Here is a 19921-nt window from a genome sequence, read left to right as displayed (position 1 = left end):
CTCAGTGGTTAACGAATCCGACTAGGAACAATGAGGTTTGCAAGTTCGATCCCTGGCCTTGCTCAGTGGGTTAAGGATCTGGCGTTGCTGTGAGCTGTGGTGTAGGTTGCAGACGCGGCTCAGATCCACGTTGCTGTGGCTCTGGCGTAGGCCGGTAGCTACGGCTCTGATTAGACCCCTAGCCTGGGAATCTCCATATGCCGTGGGAGCGGCCCTAGAAAAGGCAAAAAGACAAAAAAAAAAAAAAAAAAAAGGCAGTGATGACCACAACAATGGGTGAGTATCAGTCTATTTACTCCTCATGGTAACATGTAAGGAGAGCCTACTATTACCCCCATTTTAAAATGTAAGGAAACTGAGGTTCAGAGAAGTTAAGCAACTTGCCCAAGGTCACACAGCTGGTAAAGGGGTAAAAATAAGATATGAACCCAGGCAGGTGGTCCCAGGGCCTGCGATTCTTACCACCAGCACAGCTCCGTTTTAGCTTCCCAGCACATCTCATCTAAAGAGCCACACGGGGGAGTTTCCATCATGGCTCAGCAGTAAAAAACCCGACTAGTATCCATGAGGATGCGGCACCATCCTGTGTTGCTGTGGCTGTGGTGTAGGCTGGCAGCAGCAGCTCCGATTCAACCCCTAGCCTAGGAACCTCCATATTCCACAGGTGCGGCCCTAAAAAGCAAAAAAATTTTTTAAAATAAATAAATAATAAAAACAAAGAGCCACACGGCAGGGCATTGAGTGGGGTGTGGAGCTGGGCTCAGGAGCACCGGCGCTTTCAGAAGTGCAATGTGATGGTCAAAGCAGCAAGCCAAGCAGAACTCAAGGAAGAGCAGAACTTGAGGACGTGTCCCCTCAGGGGACACATGCACCAGCTGCAGTCTGGCAGTCGTGCCTCCCAGGAGTGTGGGCCCAAGTGACCACAGCTCCCAATTTTTTTTTTTTTTTTTTTAATTTTATGGCCGCACCTGCAGCATATGGAAGTTCCTGGGCCTGGGCCACAGTTGTGACCTACACCGCAGCTGCAGCAACACTGGCTCTTTTAATCCACTGTGCTGGGCCAGGGATCAAACCCGTACTGCCACAACAACCTGAGCCACCACTGCGATTGGATTCTTAACCCACCACACCACGGCGGGAACTCGTAAATCTTGCTATTTTATTTTAAGAGAACATAAAAAAATTGGATCATTAACTATAATCGCGTGTGCACAAACAACGCAGATTTTTTTTAAAATGCTGTGTGTCTCAAAGAAATACATGGGTGGGCGGACTCTGCCCTCAGGCTGCATCCTTTGGGGTAAGAGGTGAGAGGCAGAGAGCGGAAGCCCTGACACGCAGGTCCGACGGCGAAGGCAAGCCTGGTCTGGCAGAAGCAGCCAGTCTGCAACCGGGAAGAGCAGAACTCGAGGACAGCTGGAAACGGCTTTGGAAACTGGGCAGAGGCGTCTGAGGAGCCATTAAAGTCCTTGACCTCCTCCAGTTACACAGAGTTACCGCCTGACCAGCTGTTCCCCCTCGCAGGTGCACCCCCGAGAGAGGGAGAACACGGGTCCATCAAACACTGCACACGAATGTCCACAGCAGCACCAATCACAACAGCCCAGACATGGAAACAACTCGAATGCCCATCAGCTGATCAACAGACAGTAAAATATGGGACTTCCATCCGCACCACAGAATGGTGTCTCACAATAAAAACAAATGGGGCACAGACACCTGCTACAACATGGGTGAACCCTGCAAACACGATGCTCGGTGACAGAAGCTGGACACAAGCCACATACTGTATATTCCGTTTATAGGAGATGTCCAGAGGGACAGAAAGTAAAGTAATGGGTGCCAGGGGCTGGTGGGCAGGGGAATCGGAAGATGGCAGCAGAGGGGTACAGAGCCTCTGTTAGGGGGTGATGATCATGTTCTAATCACCATCTGACTGTGCTGATGGGTGCCCAGCTCTGGAATATTCCAAACCCCACGGAACCGTGGACTTCAAATAAGTGAATTGCAAGATATGTGAATTATACCTCAATAAAACCTTTAAAAAAAAAAAAGTGTGGGAGTTCCCCATGTGGCGCAGCTGAACCGCATCCGACTAGGATCCATGAGGAGGTGGATTCGATCCCTGGCCTCGCTCCATGGGTTGGGGGATCCAGCGCTGCCGAGAGCTGTGGTGTATGGTGCAGATGCGGCTCAGATAGGCTATGGTTGTGGCTGTGGTGTAGGACGGCAGCTGTAGCTCCGGTGTGACCCCTAGCCTGGGAACTTCCATAGGCCGCGGGTGCAGCCCTAAAAAGAAATTTCAAAAAGTGTTCGAGGAGTTCCCAGGTGGTGCAGCCGGTTAAGGCTCCAGCACCGTCACTGCTGTGGCTCTGGTCCCTGCTGTGGCAAGGGTTTGATCCCTGGCCTGGGAATCTGTGCGTGCCACGGGTATAGCTAAAAAACGAAAAAGCGTTAGAGTAGGGGAATGGAACCGAGAGAGAGCTGCCGTGGGAGGATGAAGCCATCTATGATTTGCACCCAGGAACACAGAGGGGCCTGGCGGTGATGAAACCAACGAGGCAGCTTTTTCTGCAAAGGACGTAACAGTGACATACACAGGTGTTATTCAGGGGATGGGTGAAGATTGCTGTGGCGACTGGCTGGATCCAGGAATGGTGGGTAGGAGTTACGACCTGGAGTCTGGAGCCAGGCAGCGCGGGTTCAAGGACCTGCTCTGCCATCTTTTAGCCCTGTGACCCCTGGCAAGTGGCTCTGTCACAAGTAATAGAGGACCTGTCACAGTACATGCCTTGTAGGGCCACTGTGAGGATTAATGAGTGACCACAGACGCAGAGCTTGGAAAAGCGCTTGCCGAGCAGGATGCAGTATTAAATACTGGCTAGCATTTTTAGTATTACAGCAGCAAGAGACGGGCTACCAGCCGGGCAACCCAGAAAACATGCACCATTTGAAAATAAAGAAGTGAGGAGTTCCCATTGTGGCTCAGTGGTTAACGAATCTGACTAGGAACCATGAGGTTTGCAGGTTCCATCCCTGGCCTCGCTCAGTGGGTTAAGGATCCGGCATTGCCGTGAGCTGTGGTGTAGGTCACAGACACGGCTTGGATCCCGCGTTGCAGTGGCTCTGGCGTAGGCCGGCGGCTATGGCTCCGATTTGACCCCTAGCCTGGGAACCTCCGTATGCCGCAAGAGCAGCCCAAGAAATAGCAAAAAGACAACAAAAATTAAAAAAATGAAAATAAAGAAGTGAGATGGGAGTTCCCATTGTGGCTCAGTGGGTTAAAAACACAGCATAGTGTCCGTGAGGACGCGGATTCTATCCCCGGATTTGCTCAGTGAGTTAAGGATCTGGCATTGCCACAAGCTGCGGTGTAGGTCGAAGATGCAGCTCAGATCTGGTGTTGCTGTGGCTGTGGCGGAGGCCTGCAGCTGAAATAGCTCCAATCTGACCACTAGCCTGGGAACTTCCAAAAGCCATGGGTGGGGCCCTAAAAAGGAAAAAAAAAAAAAGTGAGAGGGTCTTTTATGAGAAAAATGCAATAACGGTTTAAGTTCTACATCTGCCGAGTCTCTATGGAGAACAGTATGGAGGTACCTTAGAAAACTATACATAGAACTACCATATGACCCAACAACCCCACTCTTGGGCATATATCCGGACAAAACTTTCCTTAAAAAAGACACATGCACCCACATGTTCACTGCAGCACTATCACAGCAGCCGAGACATGGAAACAACCCAAGTGTCCATCGACAGATGACTGGATTAGGAAGATGTGGTATATATACATAATGGAATACTACTCGGTCATAAAAAAGAAAAAATAATGCCATTTGCAGCAACATGGATGGGACTAGAGACTCTCATCCTGAGTGAAGTAAGTCAGAAAGAGAAAGACAAGCACCATTTGATATCACTTATATCTGGAATCTAATATATGGCACAAATGAACCTTTCCACAGAAAAGAAAATCATGGACTTGGAGAATAGACTTGTGGTTGCCAAGGGAGAGGGGGAGGGAGTGGGATGGATTGGGAGCCTGGGGTCAATAGATGCAAACTATTGCCTTTGGAATGGACTGGCAATGAGATCCTGCTGTGTAGCACTGGGAACTATGTCTCGTCACTTATGATGGAGCAGAATAATGGGAGAAAAAAGCATGTGTACATGTATGTGAAACTGGGTCACCTTGCTGTACAGTAGAAAAAAAAGTGTATTGGGGAAATAACAATAAAAAAATTTTTCTTAAAGATTAAAAATAAATAAATAAATAAATCTGCTGAGTCTGACATGGTGACATATCCAGTGAAACGATCACAAAAGCAGCTGGAGGTATAAGTCTAGGGCTTGGAAAGGCCATGAAAGCTGGAGCTATATTAAATTTCATCAAATCAAAAGTGCCAGCAGTGGCAAATGCATCATTGTTTTGTCACCTCTAAGAAAGAAACGGGCTGCCGATTCAACTACATCACCCCATCAATGGTAAACCCCACTTCGGAGAGGTTTAAATATGTAACAACGTGTGTCTTAGGATCAATGAATTACAGCAGATTTAAGAGTGTGAAGAGGATAGTTAAAGCTTTGAGAACAGATGAATTTTTGATGGCGGGAACACGGCGGAGTCTTTAAAAGCCCTGGTATCTGCTTACTAGTCATTAGTTCAGCAAATCCCTAAGTGGCCCTTTTCCTATTTTTATCCTCCCTCAGTCCTGGGGAGAAGGCATTCACAGGTTTCCCACCCGCTGTGTGAAAGAGAGCTTCCCTTATTCCTTAATTTCAAGCTTCAGGGGGTGCGCCTGTGCTTGGCACAGCCCACACTCGGGCGGACTTTGATCCTTTCCTGGATAGCTGTCTTTTCAGAGTTAAAGCGAGTGATCAGGCCCGCGGCTGGCACCTTGTTGGGAAAAGGACATGCAGATAGGGATGGGAAGCCAGGGGCTGGTCCTCCCCAGGGCACCCGTCACAGTGACTTTTCCTGGTTGCCACCAGTTATCCTGGACCGTGTTTCCCTGAAAATACCTCCAATGACTCCTAGTATCCTTCCTGGTGTGGAAAGTAACATAATGTCTTTTCTGTCAAAGGAAATCTTGGGGACTCCATTGTGCTCTGGTTTCAGCTGAAACGCCTTCCTGCAACGCCCCCCCTTCCCTCTTCTCCCAGTAACAATTGGTTTCAAATGAGCCACCCGAGAAGAGAAGTACATGCGCCCTGACCGACCCATGGGAAGGGGGCAGGTCCATCCCCTGCGTTAGGGATCATTAGGGAGGGTCTTCTCTTCTTGGCACGCGCTTTTTGAGCACCTGCGCCCTTCTGCAGAAGTAAAGAGCCTTGTCCAGATCTCCCATGTTCATGGGTCTCATTTTCCCACACTGACGATCCGAGCCATGTTCCCAACACCAGGTTGAAAGTTCAGAGTTAAAACCCCACCAATATATGAACAAGAAAAGGAAAAAGCACAACCAGGTGCGACAACAGCAAGAAAGCCCCCCCCCCCTCACCTGGCTCCCAAACTGTGCACACCCTAAAGCTCATCCCAGCCATAAGGTAACAAGCACGGGAGACCTGTCACCTTGTCCCTCAGTTGGGCAGCCCTTCAAAACCTTGGGGGGGGGTGGCATCCCTCATCCCTCACAAGGCTCGAGCAGCTGTGATCCATGCACCTGAGACCGGCAGCAGGTGTAGACCTCCCAGACTGGTGGGAACAAAGGGGTGGGGGCACCCGAGACGGGCAAAGCTGTAGGGACGCCACCAGTTACGAATGATGCCATTGCAAATCTCCTAGGAAACAGTCTGGAAAGATGTAATAACAGCTATAAAGTCGTTTTTAACCCTTCTGGTCATTCCTCTTCAGAAGTACACTTAAAGAAAAAAATACTTTGTAGAATGCTCATAAATGTTCTAGAATTAGATGATGGTTGCACCACTGTGTGAATATATTAAAAACTACTGAATTATACACTTTGAAAAAGGGGAAATTTTACAGTAGGTGAATCATAATTCAACTTTTTTAAAAAGCTTGCAAAGTACTATTTAAAATAGCAGAAAGTGTTGTGGTGCAGCAGAAACGCATCCGACTAGGAACCATGACGTTTCGGTTCGATCCCTGGCCTCACGCAGTGGGTTAAGGATCTGGTGTTGCCATGAGCTGTAGTGTAGGTCACAGATGTGGCTCGGACCTGGCGTTGCTGTGGCTGTGGTGTAGGCCAGCAGCTGTAGCTCCGATTCAACCCCTAGCCTGGGAACCTCCATATGCCGCCCTATAAAGAAAAAAAAAAAAAAGTAAGAAGTCGAAGCAACCAAGATGCTTCATAATAGAACAATTCATATTCTGTGCTATAAACAGAACTGAACAGAAACGGTGGAAGATACATATATTTTGTAGATTGTCGATACATGGAAATTTAAATACATACATAAGTAAGAGAGAGGGTAGTGGGTGAAGAATGGGCATAACAGAGCACCTCAGATCAGTCCCGGGTCTTTATATAACCCGACGAAAGGCACCTAGGAGCCACTCGGAGCCCAGAGAGGCTGAGCTCACTGCTGGCCCCCCAACTTGAAAGAAGAGCAGCAACCCCATTTGCATTTCTGTGCGAATCCTTCAAACAATCCCGAGAGACAGGTGATGGGTTGAAATCTTTACTAGAGACTGTGCTGGAGACGCAGCCTTCAGAGCTGGGGCCAGAAACCCCGTCCCCGTCGCCTGCGCACCGTGGGAGATGCTGGTTTTCCCCGCAAAAACACAGGTTTTAAAACAAAACCACGAAAAGCTAGCTGTGATCTCTACCAGCAGCTCCCAGGACCGCTAAAAATAACAAGGGGAGCGGGCCAAAGAGAGAGTGAGCCCCGGGCTGGCCAGCAGGCTCCCCGGTCAGGAGAGCTGGCGGGGGCCCTGGGCTCACCTTGCAGATGGCCCCGCTGCTGGCCCTGCTGAGTGAGCTCCCAGCCCCTTCTGGCATGTCAGGCTGGAGGCAGGACAGCTGGCGTGGACCTGGGAGGATGCTGGCTGCCTTGGTCCCTCAGGGAGAGGCAGGCAATGGGCGCTCCCACCCCCAGTAGTCAATGGGCATCACGCCAGCGCCAGAACAGGGACCCTCGCAAAGTAGGGACAGCTACTCCGTCCTCAGAAAGCCTTCCTCCTGCCAGAAAAAAGGAGCCTTGCAGTCAGCGGGGAAACTAGGGCAGCAGAGAGCCGGCCCGGAGTGCATCCTGGCAGGAAGGCCGAGGGCGTGGAGGGCTCCACAGTTAGAAGCCTGGGTTCTGCGCCATCGCCGCAGACCTGGGGCCACATCTCAACACCCCCAGAACGGCAGCCCAGTCCACGCAACTGAACCTCGGTCCATGAACCACCCAGCCCCCTTCCAGCAGAGCCCTTCCCAGGGGCCGGTGACCAGTGGCCGTGATGAGGGCTGGCAGGGGTCCTCTCCCCACACAGGCTAGGGGCCCAGCCAGGGTCGCTCCTCGTATAGCCCACGTGCTGCTTCAGGAGACCCTGGGCGGGTAGCCAGGGTTTCTATGACTCCTGGGGGCTCACTGGACAGGGACTCTGCAGAGGGGTGCTGGGCGCTGGGGCTGCAGGAGGACACTCTGCCCCCACCTCCTCCCCTGCGCTCTCTCCCCCTCCTGCCTCTGCAGCAAACTCCTCTGGGCCAGAGGCTGCGGCAGAAGCAGAGAAAACACCTCTCACCCAGCCATGAAGGGAGGGCACTGGGGAAGCCAGCCTCCCCACCGTGACATGGATTCTGGGGCCGGGGGGGGGGGTGGGGGGCAATCCAAACCACCTTGAGCTCAGGAGCCCCTGTCCCTGGGCCAGCAGCCCCTCCCCTTCCAGCACTCAGGCCGCAGTCTAGGCTGCCACCAGGAGCAGGGTCGCTCCGTGCTCCCAGCAAAGGAGTTAGCAAGGTCTACACAACTGCAGCAGGATGGGGACCTGGCGGCAGGGCGAGGGGGGGGGCGGGGAAGAAGGCCGCCACTCTGTCCTCCAGCGGAACTTAACGGTCAGACCGCAGGCTGAGAATCCTGCCTCGGACACTTGCTGGCCACGCTCAGTCCCACTGCGGCAGTTTGCCTGCTGAGCTCACCAAACAACAGCCAGACACGGTGACCTCTGGCGGGGCGGGCAGCCTCTCCTGCGGCGTCCCATCCCCAACCCTAGGACAAGGCACAGCCGACGCCTTGATGCGCTGGGCACAGGGCTTACTGCCGTGCTGCGGTGGCTGCTGGGCCCCCCGTATCTGCTCTGGCTCTCCAGCCAGAACTAGAGTCCAGCAGGGTCCCCCTGAGAGAGGGGCTCCAAAGCAGGACCCAGAGGGGAGAGTACGGGTCAGGGCCTGGGCCACGGGGCTGCAGAAGGGCTCTTCCTCAGGATGCAGAGATGCTTGTCCTTCTGGGGCCCCGTGGCCCAAGGGAAGAGACAGACAGACAGGAGGAGAGGGACGGAGGAAAGAGAACACGCTGCTCTCACTGTTGTCAAGGGCCCAGTTCCATAGCCCCTCACTGCAGGATGAGCACAGCAGCAGGAAGTCTCACACACATACACACACACCCCGTCAGGCACTGCTGAGGGCCTGTGCATGCGACTGGCAGGTAAACGGGCCAACCAGGGAGCCCTACCACCCAGGACAGCTGCAGTCCTGCTGGCCACCCCTGACCAGGACAGTGGACTGAACGAGCACCCTCAGGCTGCACCCCTATTGGCTGCAAGGCCCCGGGGGCTGGTGCCTCGGGCTGCCTGCCCCGCTCTGTGTGAAGCAGCACGTGCTCTGGGGCTGGCACAGTGGTTCCAACCGCTGCTTGCAACGAACCCATGCTCCGAAGACAGCAGGGCCCGTGCTTTGGTCCCACGAGCAGCCCTGAAGGCAGAGCCTCGGCTGCGCTGCCTTTCAGCCCCGAGATTCTCCCCGCCATACACCTGCCTGGGTGCACAGACGTGCCCAGGCCTCTGCCTGCCTCACTGTCTTGCCTTCTGTCTTCCCTTCTCCAACATCCAAAGGTGCCTGAGCAGGCCTGCACTGTGTCTAGCCGCTGGCTCCACAGGGATCCTGCAAAGGACATCAGGCACGAAGAAGGAGGGGGTGGCAGGGCTGGAAGAAATAAGAGGCAACCAGGCCAGCTCCTGACGTCACAGCTCTTCCCCAACCCAGGGTGGGCCTGGGAAGAAGTTGCCAGAAATGGGGGAAGAGAGGAGAGCGGGCGGCAAGTCCAGGCAGAGAGGTGCTGGCCCCTCCCGATCTGGCCCATGCTCTCGGCGCCAGGTCTGGAGCTCATCTCTCTGCCCATGAAGCAAGGGCAAAGCCCAGGACACTCCCGCCAGGCCACTTGACACACACAGGCACGAGGAGGAAACCCACAGCCTGAGCCCATGCTGGGGACAGGAGGGGGCCTCTGGAAGGCTTGGGGAGGGTCCCCGAGAACCACGAGGGCTCTCCGCAGTGGGGAGGGGACCTCTTCTTTAAAACGGGCTCCTCCCAAGGACAGCAAAGCCCTTGGAGGCCCGGCTTCCCCGCCTCCCCACCCCCTGCAGCACCTCCTGCCTGCAGCAGTCACCTCCCCCACTGAACCTGTGACATATCAGGGGACAGAGGCTGCGTCTCACACCTCCCTAAGACCAGAGGCTTCACACAGAGCTTCTAGCACTAAACACACGTTCGAAGAGAAAAGGGCAGAAAGCAGAAGACAGTAACCAAGCGGAGGAGGAAGAAAAAAGAGAAAGAGGCCGGCCTCTTGCTGCTCCACCCAGGCCTGAGGGGTCTGGGGTGCCCCCCTGCACCCAGGTACACTGTAGGATGGGGACAGTGGCACTGCTGCTCGGGCTACAGAAGGCAGTGGCAGGAACAAGCTGGCTGTGGTGGTGCAGAGGCTGGAGCCGGAGCCAGACTGCCTGCCGGGACCCCTGGCCGGTCCCCAACCTCATCTGTAGGTAGAGGCTAATAATAGTATCCACCTCATCCTGGGGGCATTGGGACACACTAAGAATTAGCTTTTGTTATTTTGGGGTAAGAACCGATGCTTTGGATACGTAGAGCTCAAAAGATGGATGGGGAGTTTGGGGTTGGTAGATGCAGACTCTGCCATTTAGAATGGGTACACGAGGTCCTGCTGCACAGCACAGGGAACTCTATTCAGTCTCCTGGGATAGACCAGGATGGAAAAGAATAGTTTAAAAAATGCATATATATGTATAACTGAGTCATTTTGCTGTACACCAGAAATTGGCACAACAAAAAATCAGTGATACGTTAATTTTTAAAACTAAATTAAAAATAAATGAAAAAGTGCAATGAGGAGCTCCCTCTGCGGTACAGTGTTGTCTTTGCAGTGGCTCGGGTTCGCTCCCCGGCCTGGTTCCGTGGGTTAAGGATCTGGCATTGCTGTACCTGTGGTGTAAGTCGCAGCTGAAGCTCAGATTCAATCCCTGGCACAGGAGCTTACATATGCTGTGGGTGTGGCAAAAAAAAAAAAAGAGAGAGAGATGAAATCACGACAGAATCTTGGGACTCAAAGGGCCTCAGCTGCCAGACCTCCACACCACCCGCTTGCCGCACCATCAGGGATGTGCCAAGGTCAAGGGGTGACACTCAGAGGTCCTGACCCCCAGGGCAACGCTTCTAGCTCCTGCGTTGTTGCTCGGCACTTCCCAGGTGTGTGCCGGGTGCCAGCAAGGAGGTGGCCTAGACCTGCCGTCCAGTGGGACAGACCCACTGGGTAGGGACAAGACGAGGCCGAGACCGCGGAGGGGCAGAGAAGGGAGGCGGGTGCGCCGAGTGGGCCACGGGAGCAACCTTGTCGGGACAGTCGGTAGAGGCTCCCTGCGCAAGTGACCACTGAGCTGAGGACGCAAGAAGGAACGAACGCGAGGAGGTGAGGGTGGGGCGAGAAGGCAGAGGCAGCCTCTGCGCAGGGACAAGCCTGGGAGCCCTCGCATGGCCCGACGGCAGCCCGACGGCCTCCACCGCACTCGGGCAGAAGCAGTTTAACTCCCAGTGCTTGTTGCCGGCCAGCATTTCAGCCTCTGGGCCAAGTTTATGTAACCCGACGGGCTGCTCCTAAGGGTAGGGAGGCCCCTGTGGGGGTTGCTGGCAGGCACCCGTGGGTGCAGCACAGCCTGGAGCCGCGCACATGGCGGGTCCTGGGGGGGAGACACGCTGGCAAATGCCTCCCTCTGGGCAGCACTGGCCAAGGTGGGCACGGGCCGGGCAGACCCTCCAGCCCTGCGGCCAGACGCCTCCCCACAGCGCACCTGCCGTGTCCACCGTCTCCTTCATAATGATCTCCACACGCTCCACGTGGTGCCGGTTCCAGAGGCCGTCCAGGGCCTTGCGGTTCTGGTCTCGGAAAGGCAGGATCTGGGCCACCACCTGCCAGGGAAGGAGAATGGTCGTGCGGTGGATTCCGTGCAGGACCAGCAGGCAGGCCTGACTCCCAGGAAGGCCCCGGCCTCGCTCACCCGGCCCTCGGACAATGTGCCCTGTGCCTCAGACTGGCCGCCAGGGCTGCACAGCGCTGGCAGGATCCGAACACCTTTCCATGCCCACCAGCTTTTCATTTCGCCAAGGAAGAAAATATTGAAGATTCACTATCTCGAAGTTCCCGTCATGGCGCAGTGGTTAACCATGAGGTTGCAGGTTCGATCCCTAGCCTCGCTCAGTGTGTTAAGGATCCCACGTTGCCGTGAGCTGCGGTGTAGGTTGCAGAGGTGGCTCAGATCTGGAGTTGCTGTGGCTGTGGTGTAGGCAGGCGGCTGCAGCTCTGATCCGACTCCTAGCCTGGGAACCTCCATGTGCGGCGGGTGTGGCCCTGAAAATAAAAAGACAAAACAAAACAAAAAACATTCACTATCTTCTGTGACCATCAACTTTGAATAAAGGAAAGATATTTTTAAACCAAAAATGGAGCAAGAGAAGCTTCCAGTTGAATACATTCAGAATTTTTTTCCCCCTAGTTTTCCTTAAACAAGTGAAAAACTATGAGGAGAGGCACGGGTCTGAGGACCTGTTTTTGGAATACTGACTCTGAATAGGGCTGGCCCATGTGACTATGTGGTGCTCCCCTGTGGCCCTGGACCCATGGCCTGTCAGGACCAGGGAACACGGGTGCTGGCATGTGTCTGCTGTGATTCCTGGGAAGAAGTGTCCCGCAGGCGTCCCAAGGGCGTGTTCAGAGTGAAATGGCCGACTGACGAGCATCACCCAGGAGGCCAGGCCCATGCTTTGCCACAGGGCCTGGGTGAGAAGCATGCACTTAGGGTCTCTACTCAGTTTTAAGATCTTGTCACCAGCCTTCTGGCTCAAGCCACAACTCAGGAAGAAAAAGGTACCGAGCCGAGGCCAATGGTGTGGAATAGGGGGTCCATTCTACTTCCCAGAGCACGTCCAACTCGAAGCCAGGCCCCGAACCCAGAGCAGAGGACCCAGGGCAGCGCCGAGAAGTCAGAACCCAGAGCCTGGCTGGGACACAGAGAGGACAGGGGACGCAAAAGAGCAGGTGGCTGGCCATGCACCCTTGCACTCCCGACTCTTCCTCTGTCCTCTCACCCCCGGCCCGCTGTCGAGGTGACCACAGGAACCCAGACTGCACAACGCCTTTGGGCCCAACTCCATGATAAGTGCTGCAGATGGGGCCAACCTGCACCCAGCACCCTGCACCCTGGCAGGCTCCCGGCTGTGGCTCACCTGCTTGCCCAGGTAATGGTCCACCCGGTACATCTCCTCCTCTTGGAAGAAGCTCCCAAGTTCTGCGGCCAGCTGCTGGGCCGAGTGGTGGTCGTGGCCAAAGGGTTTCTCAAGGACGACCCGCAGCCAGGCGCCGGGGCCTGGACGGCAGCTGCTGTTGATATTGCGGGCAATGTCCGCATAGGCGAAGGGTGGCACTGAGAGGTAGAAAATCCTGCCAGCCTCCCGGAGGCCTTCATGCTGGACCTGAGCCTCGATGTCCTTGCTCAGGGCCAGATAGTCCTCAGGCGTCTTCAGGCGGCGGTACTCGCTCAGCTGCTGGAACTGAGCCTTGAGTTCAGCACAGCGACTGGGGGCTGTGTCGCTGGGGCAGGAGAGGGACTCCAGGACCTTGGCTATGACCTCCTGGCCCTGCTCGGTGCTTGTCAGAGCTGTCCCATGGAAGCGAAAACTGTGGCCCTTCCCTGCCTCATCCAGGTACAGCTGGAACAGCCCCTGCCATAAGTATTTTTTGGCCAGGTCCCCGGTTGCTCCCAGCAGGATTATGGAGACATGTCCCTGGAGCTGCTGGGCCTGCAGGCAGCCCAGCAGGGCCACATACACTGTCGCCGCAAGCATCTCCCGGACGCCTGGGTGCCTGGGGTGCGTGGGAAAGACAGACAAGGAACGAGGAAGGATCAGACTCGGCTCAGGTGGCTGTGAAGTGGGGGGAAACACGTGTCTATAGGTTATCAAACATTTCCTGCCTGGCAAGAAACAGCCACGTGTCTCAGGAAGACGTTAGAGCCCCACAGCTTCCCCCCCTTCCTCGGCAGCTTGGCTTCTATGCCAAGAAGCCAGTTGGTTGGGAGCCTGCCCTGTGAGCAGGGGCTACGCCACTTGCTAGAGGGGGACCATTCTGCTGCAGGAGCCTGGGAACGTGGCACCAGCCCCCAGCAGCAGTTCGCTCTACAACCATGGCCAGTGTCGCCCACCAGGGCGGGATGCTGGGACCATCACAGACGCTGGGGAATGGCAGCAGGCCCTGGCCTCGGACCACGGCTGGGCTGTGAGAAGAGGTCACGGCCCCTCACGTCTTCCTCTGTGTTTCCTGTGTCTACTGGGCTCTAAGCACAAAATGACTGCGAGTAATTGCTACGGCGCAGCGCTCAAAAGCACGCGCTTTGGAACCAACTGGCCAAGTTGGAATCCCAGCTGATTCCCTGACCCATGATTTAACCTCTCTCTACCTTGGTGCCCTCATCAGAAATGAAGCACTAGTAGTACTTAGACCACGGGGTTGTTATAAGGCGAGAATGGGCTACGGTTTACGGGGTGCTCAGGACGGGGCCTGCCCCCCACGAAGTGCTGTTTAAGCGGCAGCTATCAGTCTGGGGTTCCACTAGCAGCAGCAGACACGGCACTAAAGCCCTTCCGTGCGCTAGAGCTCACCCAGGCCAGGCAGGAGCCCCGACAAGAACCAGTGGAGGGGGGACTACCATCGTCCCCCTTTGGCAGATGGACAAGCTGAGGCTCAGGTCGGTGAAGGTTCCGTGCGAGAAAGCGGGGGAGCCGGGCAGGTGCCAGGTTGGCTCCGAGCTGCCAGGCAGCAATGGCACACTGCAGCCTCCCCGGGGTTAGCCTAATGTCTGGGCTAATTTTCAGCCCGATTTGAAGCAGCGGACATGCAGGAAAGGCGAGAGGCCTCAGGCCTGTCACAAATGCTCCAGACAGTTCCGTTCTCCGGCCTTCGACTCTGCCCGAGGCTGTCGGGTTTAATACGCTCCATGCCCAGCCGACTCCTTGGCTCTCCCGTTCTCAGCGTCCCTCCAAAGGCAGGGCTTTGAAGGAAGGAAAGCAACATGGGAGCAGGGGCCAGCCCAGGGGGAGGGAGCAGTTAAGAAGGGACAGAGATGACTAGGAGTTCCCGTCGTGGCGCAGCAAAAAGAGCCCGACTAGGAACCATGAGGTTGAGGGTTCGATCTCTGACCTCGCTCAGAGGATGAAGGATCCAGCGTTGCTGTGGCTGCGGTGCAGGCCGGCCCCTAGCCTGGGAACTTCTGATTTGATCCCTAGCCTGGGAACTTCCATATGCCACGGGTGTGGCCCTTAAAAAAAAAAACGATGACCCGGTTTAGCACCTATTATACAGCAGGTGTTCAAACGATAAAGGATTAACAGAATTCTTAACAATGAGGCTATAGTCTGGCTATACGGACAGGGAAATTAAGATTTAAAGAGACACCGGGAATCCATAAAAGGCCCTGAAGACCCTTCCAGACCCCTATCTCATCCTTGCTGTGGAGGGACCCCCCCCCCCGACTCTGACATCAGACCCCCCCACCTCCTATTTTCCCTTCGCCTCCTCCCGAGATCCATCTCCAAGACGGCGCCAGTTAGTGGCCAAACAAAGAGGAGGACCCAACCGCAGTATTTGCTCCAGGGTCTATAGGACACCAGACTTCTGTCATGGGCGCGTCAACAGAAGGACCGAGGGCTCAGGTGAGCAGGCTCCCAGCCTCCCTCTTCCACTCCCCCCTTGTCTGCACCCACACCCCAACCCACGGAGGGACCCAGAACCATACTACTTTCTCCCCCGGCTTCCCATCCCTGTCTTTGGCCCTTCAAGCATTTCTATCTCTACTGGCAACCGCCCCTGTCTGGGGGCAGGGAGAAGCTGCAAGGTCAGTGCGGGAAAGAGGCAGCAAGAAATCTAAAGCCCAGAGAACAGGCTGGAGAAGGAGCAGCCGCCAGCTGGCAGGCGTGTTTCAGAGCTCCTGATGGGACGGGTAGCCCAGGCCCTGGACGTGCCTGGACGTGCTCTGCCCCAGAAGACAGATGTATGGCCCTAATGCCCCGCCACCTGGCCTGAGCCCACCCCAGGGGCTCTAGTCAACCTGCTCTGACTCTGGAGTCTGCTGGAGTCTTCCCCACCCGCCCTGTCCCCGTTCCCAGTTCTCAGGTTGGTCTCCCTTATCGCTTGCTTTCGTCCCCCAGTCCCCGGTGCTCCTTTAAACAAACACAGATCCAAAATATCAGTTATTGCGACACAGCTGCTTACTCTGTGGTTGCTAAACAACCAGGGAACAACTCTTTGCTAAATGAGCTTGTGGGGGGGGGGGTCGGAGGGGGGCTGTGTATTTGGTGTTCTTATTACCATGTTTTTTAACCTGAACCATGTTTCTCAAACTTGAATGTGCTTATGAATCTCTTGGGGATCTTTTTAAAAATGCAGATTCTGGCGCAGAGGGTCCGGGGAAGGGCCTACAGTGCTGCGAGCTGGTCCGAAGAGCACGCGGTAAGGGGAGCAGGACTCTGGAAGACCAGCGGCGGCGAAGCCCAGAGCCAGGGCCCTCGGCAGGGAGTGCATCAGATTCAACCGGAGAGCCTTTCAAAACACACACATCTGCCCCCTCCTCCCTTTGCCAAGGCGATGCACCTCTGATTCAGCAGGCCCAGGGCAGGTGCAAACGCGGGTATTTCAAAGCAGCCTTGAATGGTTTAGCCCTGCTCTTCCCCCTGCAAAACCTGACCGCCGACCAGCACCAGCCCAGTAACACCCAGCATTTAGCAGGTGGTCGGCATGCGCCCGGCGAGGTACATGCACCAGCTCGACCTTCCCTCAGAACTGCGTTGTGAAGGTTTTGCAAGGATGCCCATTTCACAGATGAGGGAACTGGTAGGTGAGCCACTGTGGACTCACCAACCCTGAGGCCCCAGTCACTGCTGTCAAGTGGGGGAAGGTGGGCCCTGGGTCAGAGGACCTGGGCTCAAGGCCACCTCCGAGCTGTAGGACCTAATTAAGTCACCTGTCAAGTGCACTAACACCCCCAAACTAAATGAAGGTTTGCTGACCATTAGCTGAGATGGCTCCAATGACAAAAGCCCTACACAAATGCTAATGAATTACGTTTGAAAGGTAAAGTGCCTCCTGGGCCCCCAGGTTGGCTTAAAGCCGTAGTTGCCAGGAAAACCTGTGCCTTCCTTCCTCAAGAGCTAGACCCCAGCCTGGCAGAGAGCACCAGGACACACCCAGGCATCCGCCATGCACATAACACTCCCGGGCTGGTCCTAACCCCGGAGAGGAGGAAGACAAGTACACAGGTACCATCCTTGCCACCCCGACAGGGGAGTGAACAGGCTCAGAGAAGCCCAGGAAAGCCAAAGTCTGCCCCTGGAGCAGGGCTCCAATAACAGGGAACTGATGGCTCCCCATCCACCTGCGACCTAAACTGCTCTCGGGCTACGAGGCTCTACTTCCGCAGGTTTTTCTCGCCTGCTCCGAGAAGAATGGGCTGCGAAATACATCTTCTGAGATCACATACTTGAAGTCAGCCAGAAACCAGGAGCGTGGCGTTCCAGTGGCAGATCCTGCCAGGAATCGCTTCCATTTTTAATTAATGAAAAAAACCTTAGTGCAAAAGTTTGAGCCCCTCTGGGACAGGAAGGCAGTGTATTAGGCTGTGGATCAGAACACATGCTGATTCTTCCCCAGGAGACTCTATAAACACCATGTCACCCTGAACAGGCTAGGCCTCAATTTCCTCATCACCCTGAACCGGCGTGTCCCCGGCTGGGCCCCGGTTTCCCCACCTGGGAAGACATGGAGCTAAAGGAGCTCTCGACTGCTTTCCTGCCCCTACGCTCCACTTTCCACGGCAAGGAGATAACCTCTCTGTAATCTGTAAGGGTGGCCACTGCCTTTCTGTCATCGCAGCATAGTGCCTGCAGCCTTAGGCCAGTGCAGCAGGGCTGGGAGATCCAGGATTGAAGGATGAAGCACAGGGTGGGTTGACACCGTCGCTCAGAAGCCAAGACCAGACCCTCTGAAGCTGTAGCTTAAGGGGGGGGAGGGGGGTGCGAGTTCCTTTACAGCAATTATCATTCGAGATCCGAGACACTACAAAGGTGTCCTCCACGGGGTGACAGGCTCATCTCAGAGTCAGGATTGAGCTGGCACCAGTCCACAGCCCGGGGCACCTCTCACAGCCCCCGATTCCAGGACGAGGGTCTCCTAGCGGGCATCCTGGGAGACTCACCTTTTAACATATGGCTCTGCCAACATCCCCACGGCTGTAAGCACTGCCTTGGCCGGCCAGAGTGCACGGATCAGGGGCGGGGTTCCAGTGAAAGAGGCAGATGTGGGCACACCCACGCAGCTATGCCGTCCAGGACCTGTCCCTGCGCAGACCCAGCCTGGGCGGGAGCTCCTGCAGCAGAGCCCTTTCTGGGAAACCACAGGAGGGGGCAGCCCTGCCCTCTGGTCCCAGCAGACCAGGGGCGGTAGGAGGGGCTGGCAGGTAGACGCCAGTGCGGCTGCTGTCGCTCTGCTTCATCTCCCAATGCGGCCTCTGCCCTCTGCCCTCTGTTTGCCTGGCAGGCAGAAGGGGAATTTTCTTCAAATCGTGGCTCACGAGTTAGGAATTTTTAAAAGAAGGCGTGGGGGGTGAAAACAAGAGTTCCAGCTGAAGATGGTTTTTAGCTAAAGTACGAGGGGATCCCTGCCGGGTTGGCCACCCCAGTAGGCTTCCAGCTCTCCCCTTTGTGCTCTGGGGCCTCTGCACAAACACCCCCACGCAGATGCAAGTCGAAGGCTTCAGTGTGCCCTGTGACCTGCATTCGGCCCCCTCAGGCTCACACAGGGGACAGAACCCGAAAGATCGCTTCTGAGGCCTGTTTCCTCCCTAAACTCAGAGGATTCCTAGTCCCATCACCTCGCTGGGCAGCAATCTCGGGTCCCCGAGACTCAAATGGTGTGCCGGAGCCACCTGCCCACAAGATACCTGCACCCAAGATTCGCTTGCGACATTGTCAGGCATTTGCCAAGCCAGGTGTTAAACGCACACGTTATTACAAAAACAAATGACACAAATGCATAACCAAATAAGTTACATTAAAAACAAAGGTATGGGGAGTTCCCGTCGTGGCGCAGTGGTTAACGAATCCGACTAGGAACCATGAGGTTGCGGGTTCGGTCCCTGCCCTTGCTCAGTGGGTTAACGATCCGGCGTTGCTGTGAGCTGTGGTGTAGGTTGCAGACGCGGCTCGGATCCTGCGTTGCTGTGGCTCTGGTGTAGGCCGGGGACTGCAGCTCCGATTAGACCCCTAGCCTGGGAACCTCCATATGCCGCGGGAGCAGCCCAAAGAAATAGAAAAAAAAAGACAAAAAAAAAAAAAAAAAAAACAAAGGTATGAAACATTCAAAACTCAACATTTCCGAATGATTTTACCACAGTTTACTATTATCTGTGCTCTTGATGTTATTTATGGCTATTGTATCTGTAAGGTGAAGACCTTCTGTAACCGTGTGCCTGGAGCTGGCCCGCGGGGGGAACTTACGTGGCAGGTGCTGGCAAATCTGTCGATCTGACACCCCACCACCAACCGCCACCTCTTTCAGAGGCTGTTAAACACTTACCAGCACACAAGGGCCTAGACACCAAGTCGTGGTTTCCGGCCTGCACTTTCTCCCCCGAAACTCCGGTCTCCTGTGATCACCTGCTACCCTGATACCAACAGCCGGGTGTCTACGAGACCCGCCGGGTTCGAAACTGCACTGACCATCTCCCCCATGTTCCCAAGGCGGATCTCCCCATCCTCAGCCGAAGCCGCCCCACCCAGTGCTCAAGCCAGAAACCTTCGGGTCATCCGATCGGTCAGCAAACTCCACACTGTCACCAACATCTCCCGAGAACACAGCGACTTCTCCCCTCCTTGCACCACTCCACTCTGCTGGGAGCCACCATCACCTCCGTCCACTCAGCTGCAGGAACCACCGCGCTGGCCTCCGGTTTCTCTGCCTGAACACAGCAGGCAGAGTCATCTGTTCACAGCACCGGCCACATCGGGGCATCCTTCCGTGCAGGGGCGGCGGGGTCTACATCTTCCAGCCTCCCACCTCTTGCCTCTTGGATCTTCTCTCCTCTCCTCTGTCCCTCCCTGGGCTCCAGACACCCATCCTCCTGCCTCAGGGCCTTGGTACTTGCTGTCCTCGCTGCCCGACCTACTTTTCCCTGCAGACGTCCACGTGGTCCACTCCCTAACTTCAATGCTTTGCTGAAATGTCACCTTGTCAGCGAAGCTTTCTCGGCCACCTCTGCGTCAAACTGTAACCCTCCCACCCCCCTTGCATGCCCTGCTTTATTTCTCCCCAGAGCACAGATCCCTTGTGAATACACTGGATGTGATAAGTGAGTTTATTGGGTTTACTGTCTATCCCTCCCTCCCCTCAAGGCAGTCCATGCCAAGGAGGGCAGGGGTGTCTGTGT

At 55.3% G+C, this 19921-nt stretch overlaps 1 protein-coding gene and 1 long non-coding RNA gene across 5 annotated transcripts in view; both read right to left on the bottom strand.

Annotated features, from left to right (window-relative positions):
- The window catches only part of H6PD (hexose-6-phosphate dehydrogenase/glucose 1-dehydrogenase), a 34205-nt gene that overhangs the window by 11181 nt on the left and 3103 nt on the right, over positions 1 to 19921 (bottom strand). Inside the window, exons 1-3 of one of the 4 annotated variants that reach the window (XM_021095285.2) lie at positions 17693 to 18017; positions 12675 to 13311; positions 11243 to 11360 (exon numbers count right to left, since the gene is read on the bottom strand). The exons of 1 other annotated variant lie outside the window; for it this stretch is intronic. In XM_021095285.2, coding sequence (XP_020950944.2) covers positions 11243 to 11360; positions 12675 to 13311; positions 17693 to 17718 — 781 coding nt within the window. In that variant the 5' untranslated portion in view covers positions 17719 to 18017. Of the gene's footprint in view, positions 1 to 11242; positions 11361 to 12674; positions 13371 to 17692; positions 18018 to 19921 lie in introns of those variants that run through there. 2 more of the 4 variants (XM_021095287.2, XM_021095286.2) reach the window with 2 other exon arrangements.
- On the bottom strand, positions 1208 to 4285 carry LOC146402549 (uncharacterized). The gene is made up of 2 exons (XR_014807033.1): positions 3456 to 4285; positions 1208 to 3163 (listed from the first exon to the last, which is right to left on the bottom strand). It is a non-coding gene; the product is annotated as an uncharacterized LOC146402549 (long non-coding RNA).

Source organism: Sus scrofa, chromosome 6 (assembly GCF_054392235.1).
Source record: "Sus scrofa isolate SSC_HxYL_T2T_F1_AM1 chromosome 6, Sscrofa_HxYL_maternal_Yorkshire_Landrace_v2.0, whole genome shotgun sequence".
NCBI lineage: Eukaryota > Metazoa > Chordata > Mammalia > Artiodactyla > Suidae > Sus > Sus scrofa.
The sequence above is the reverse complement of the archived record's forward strand: the minus strand, read 5'-3'. Positions and strand labels throughout refer to the sequence as shown.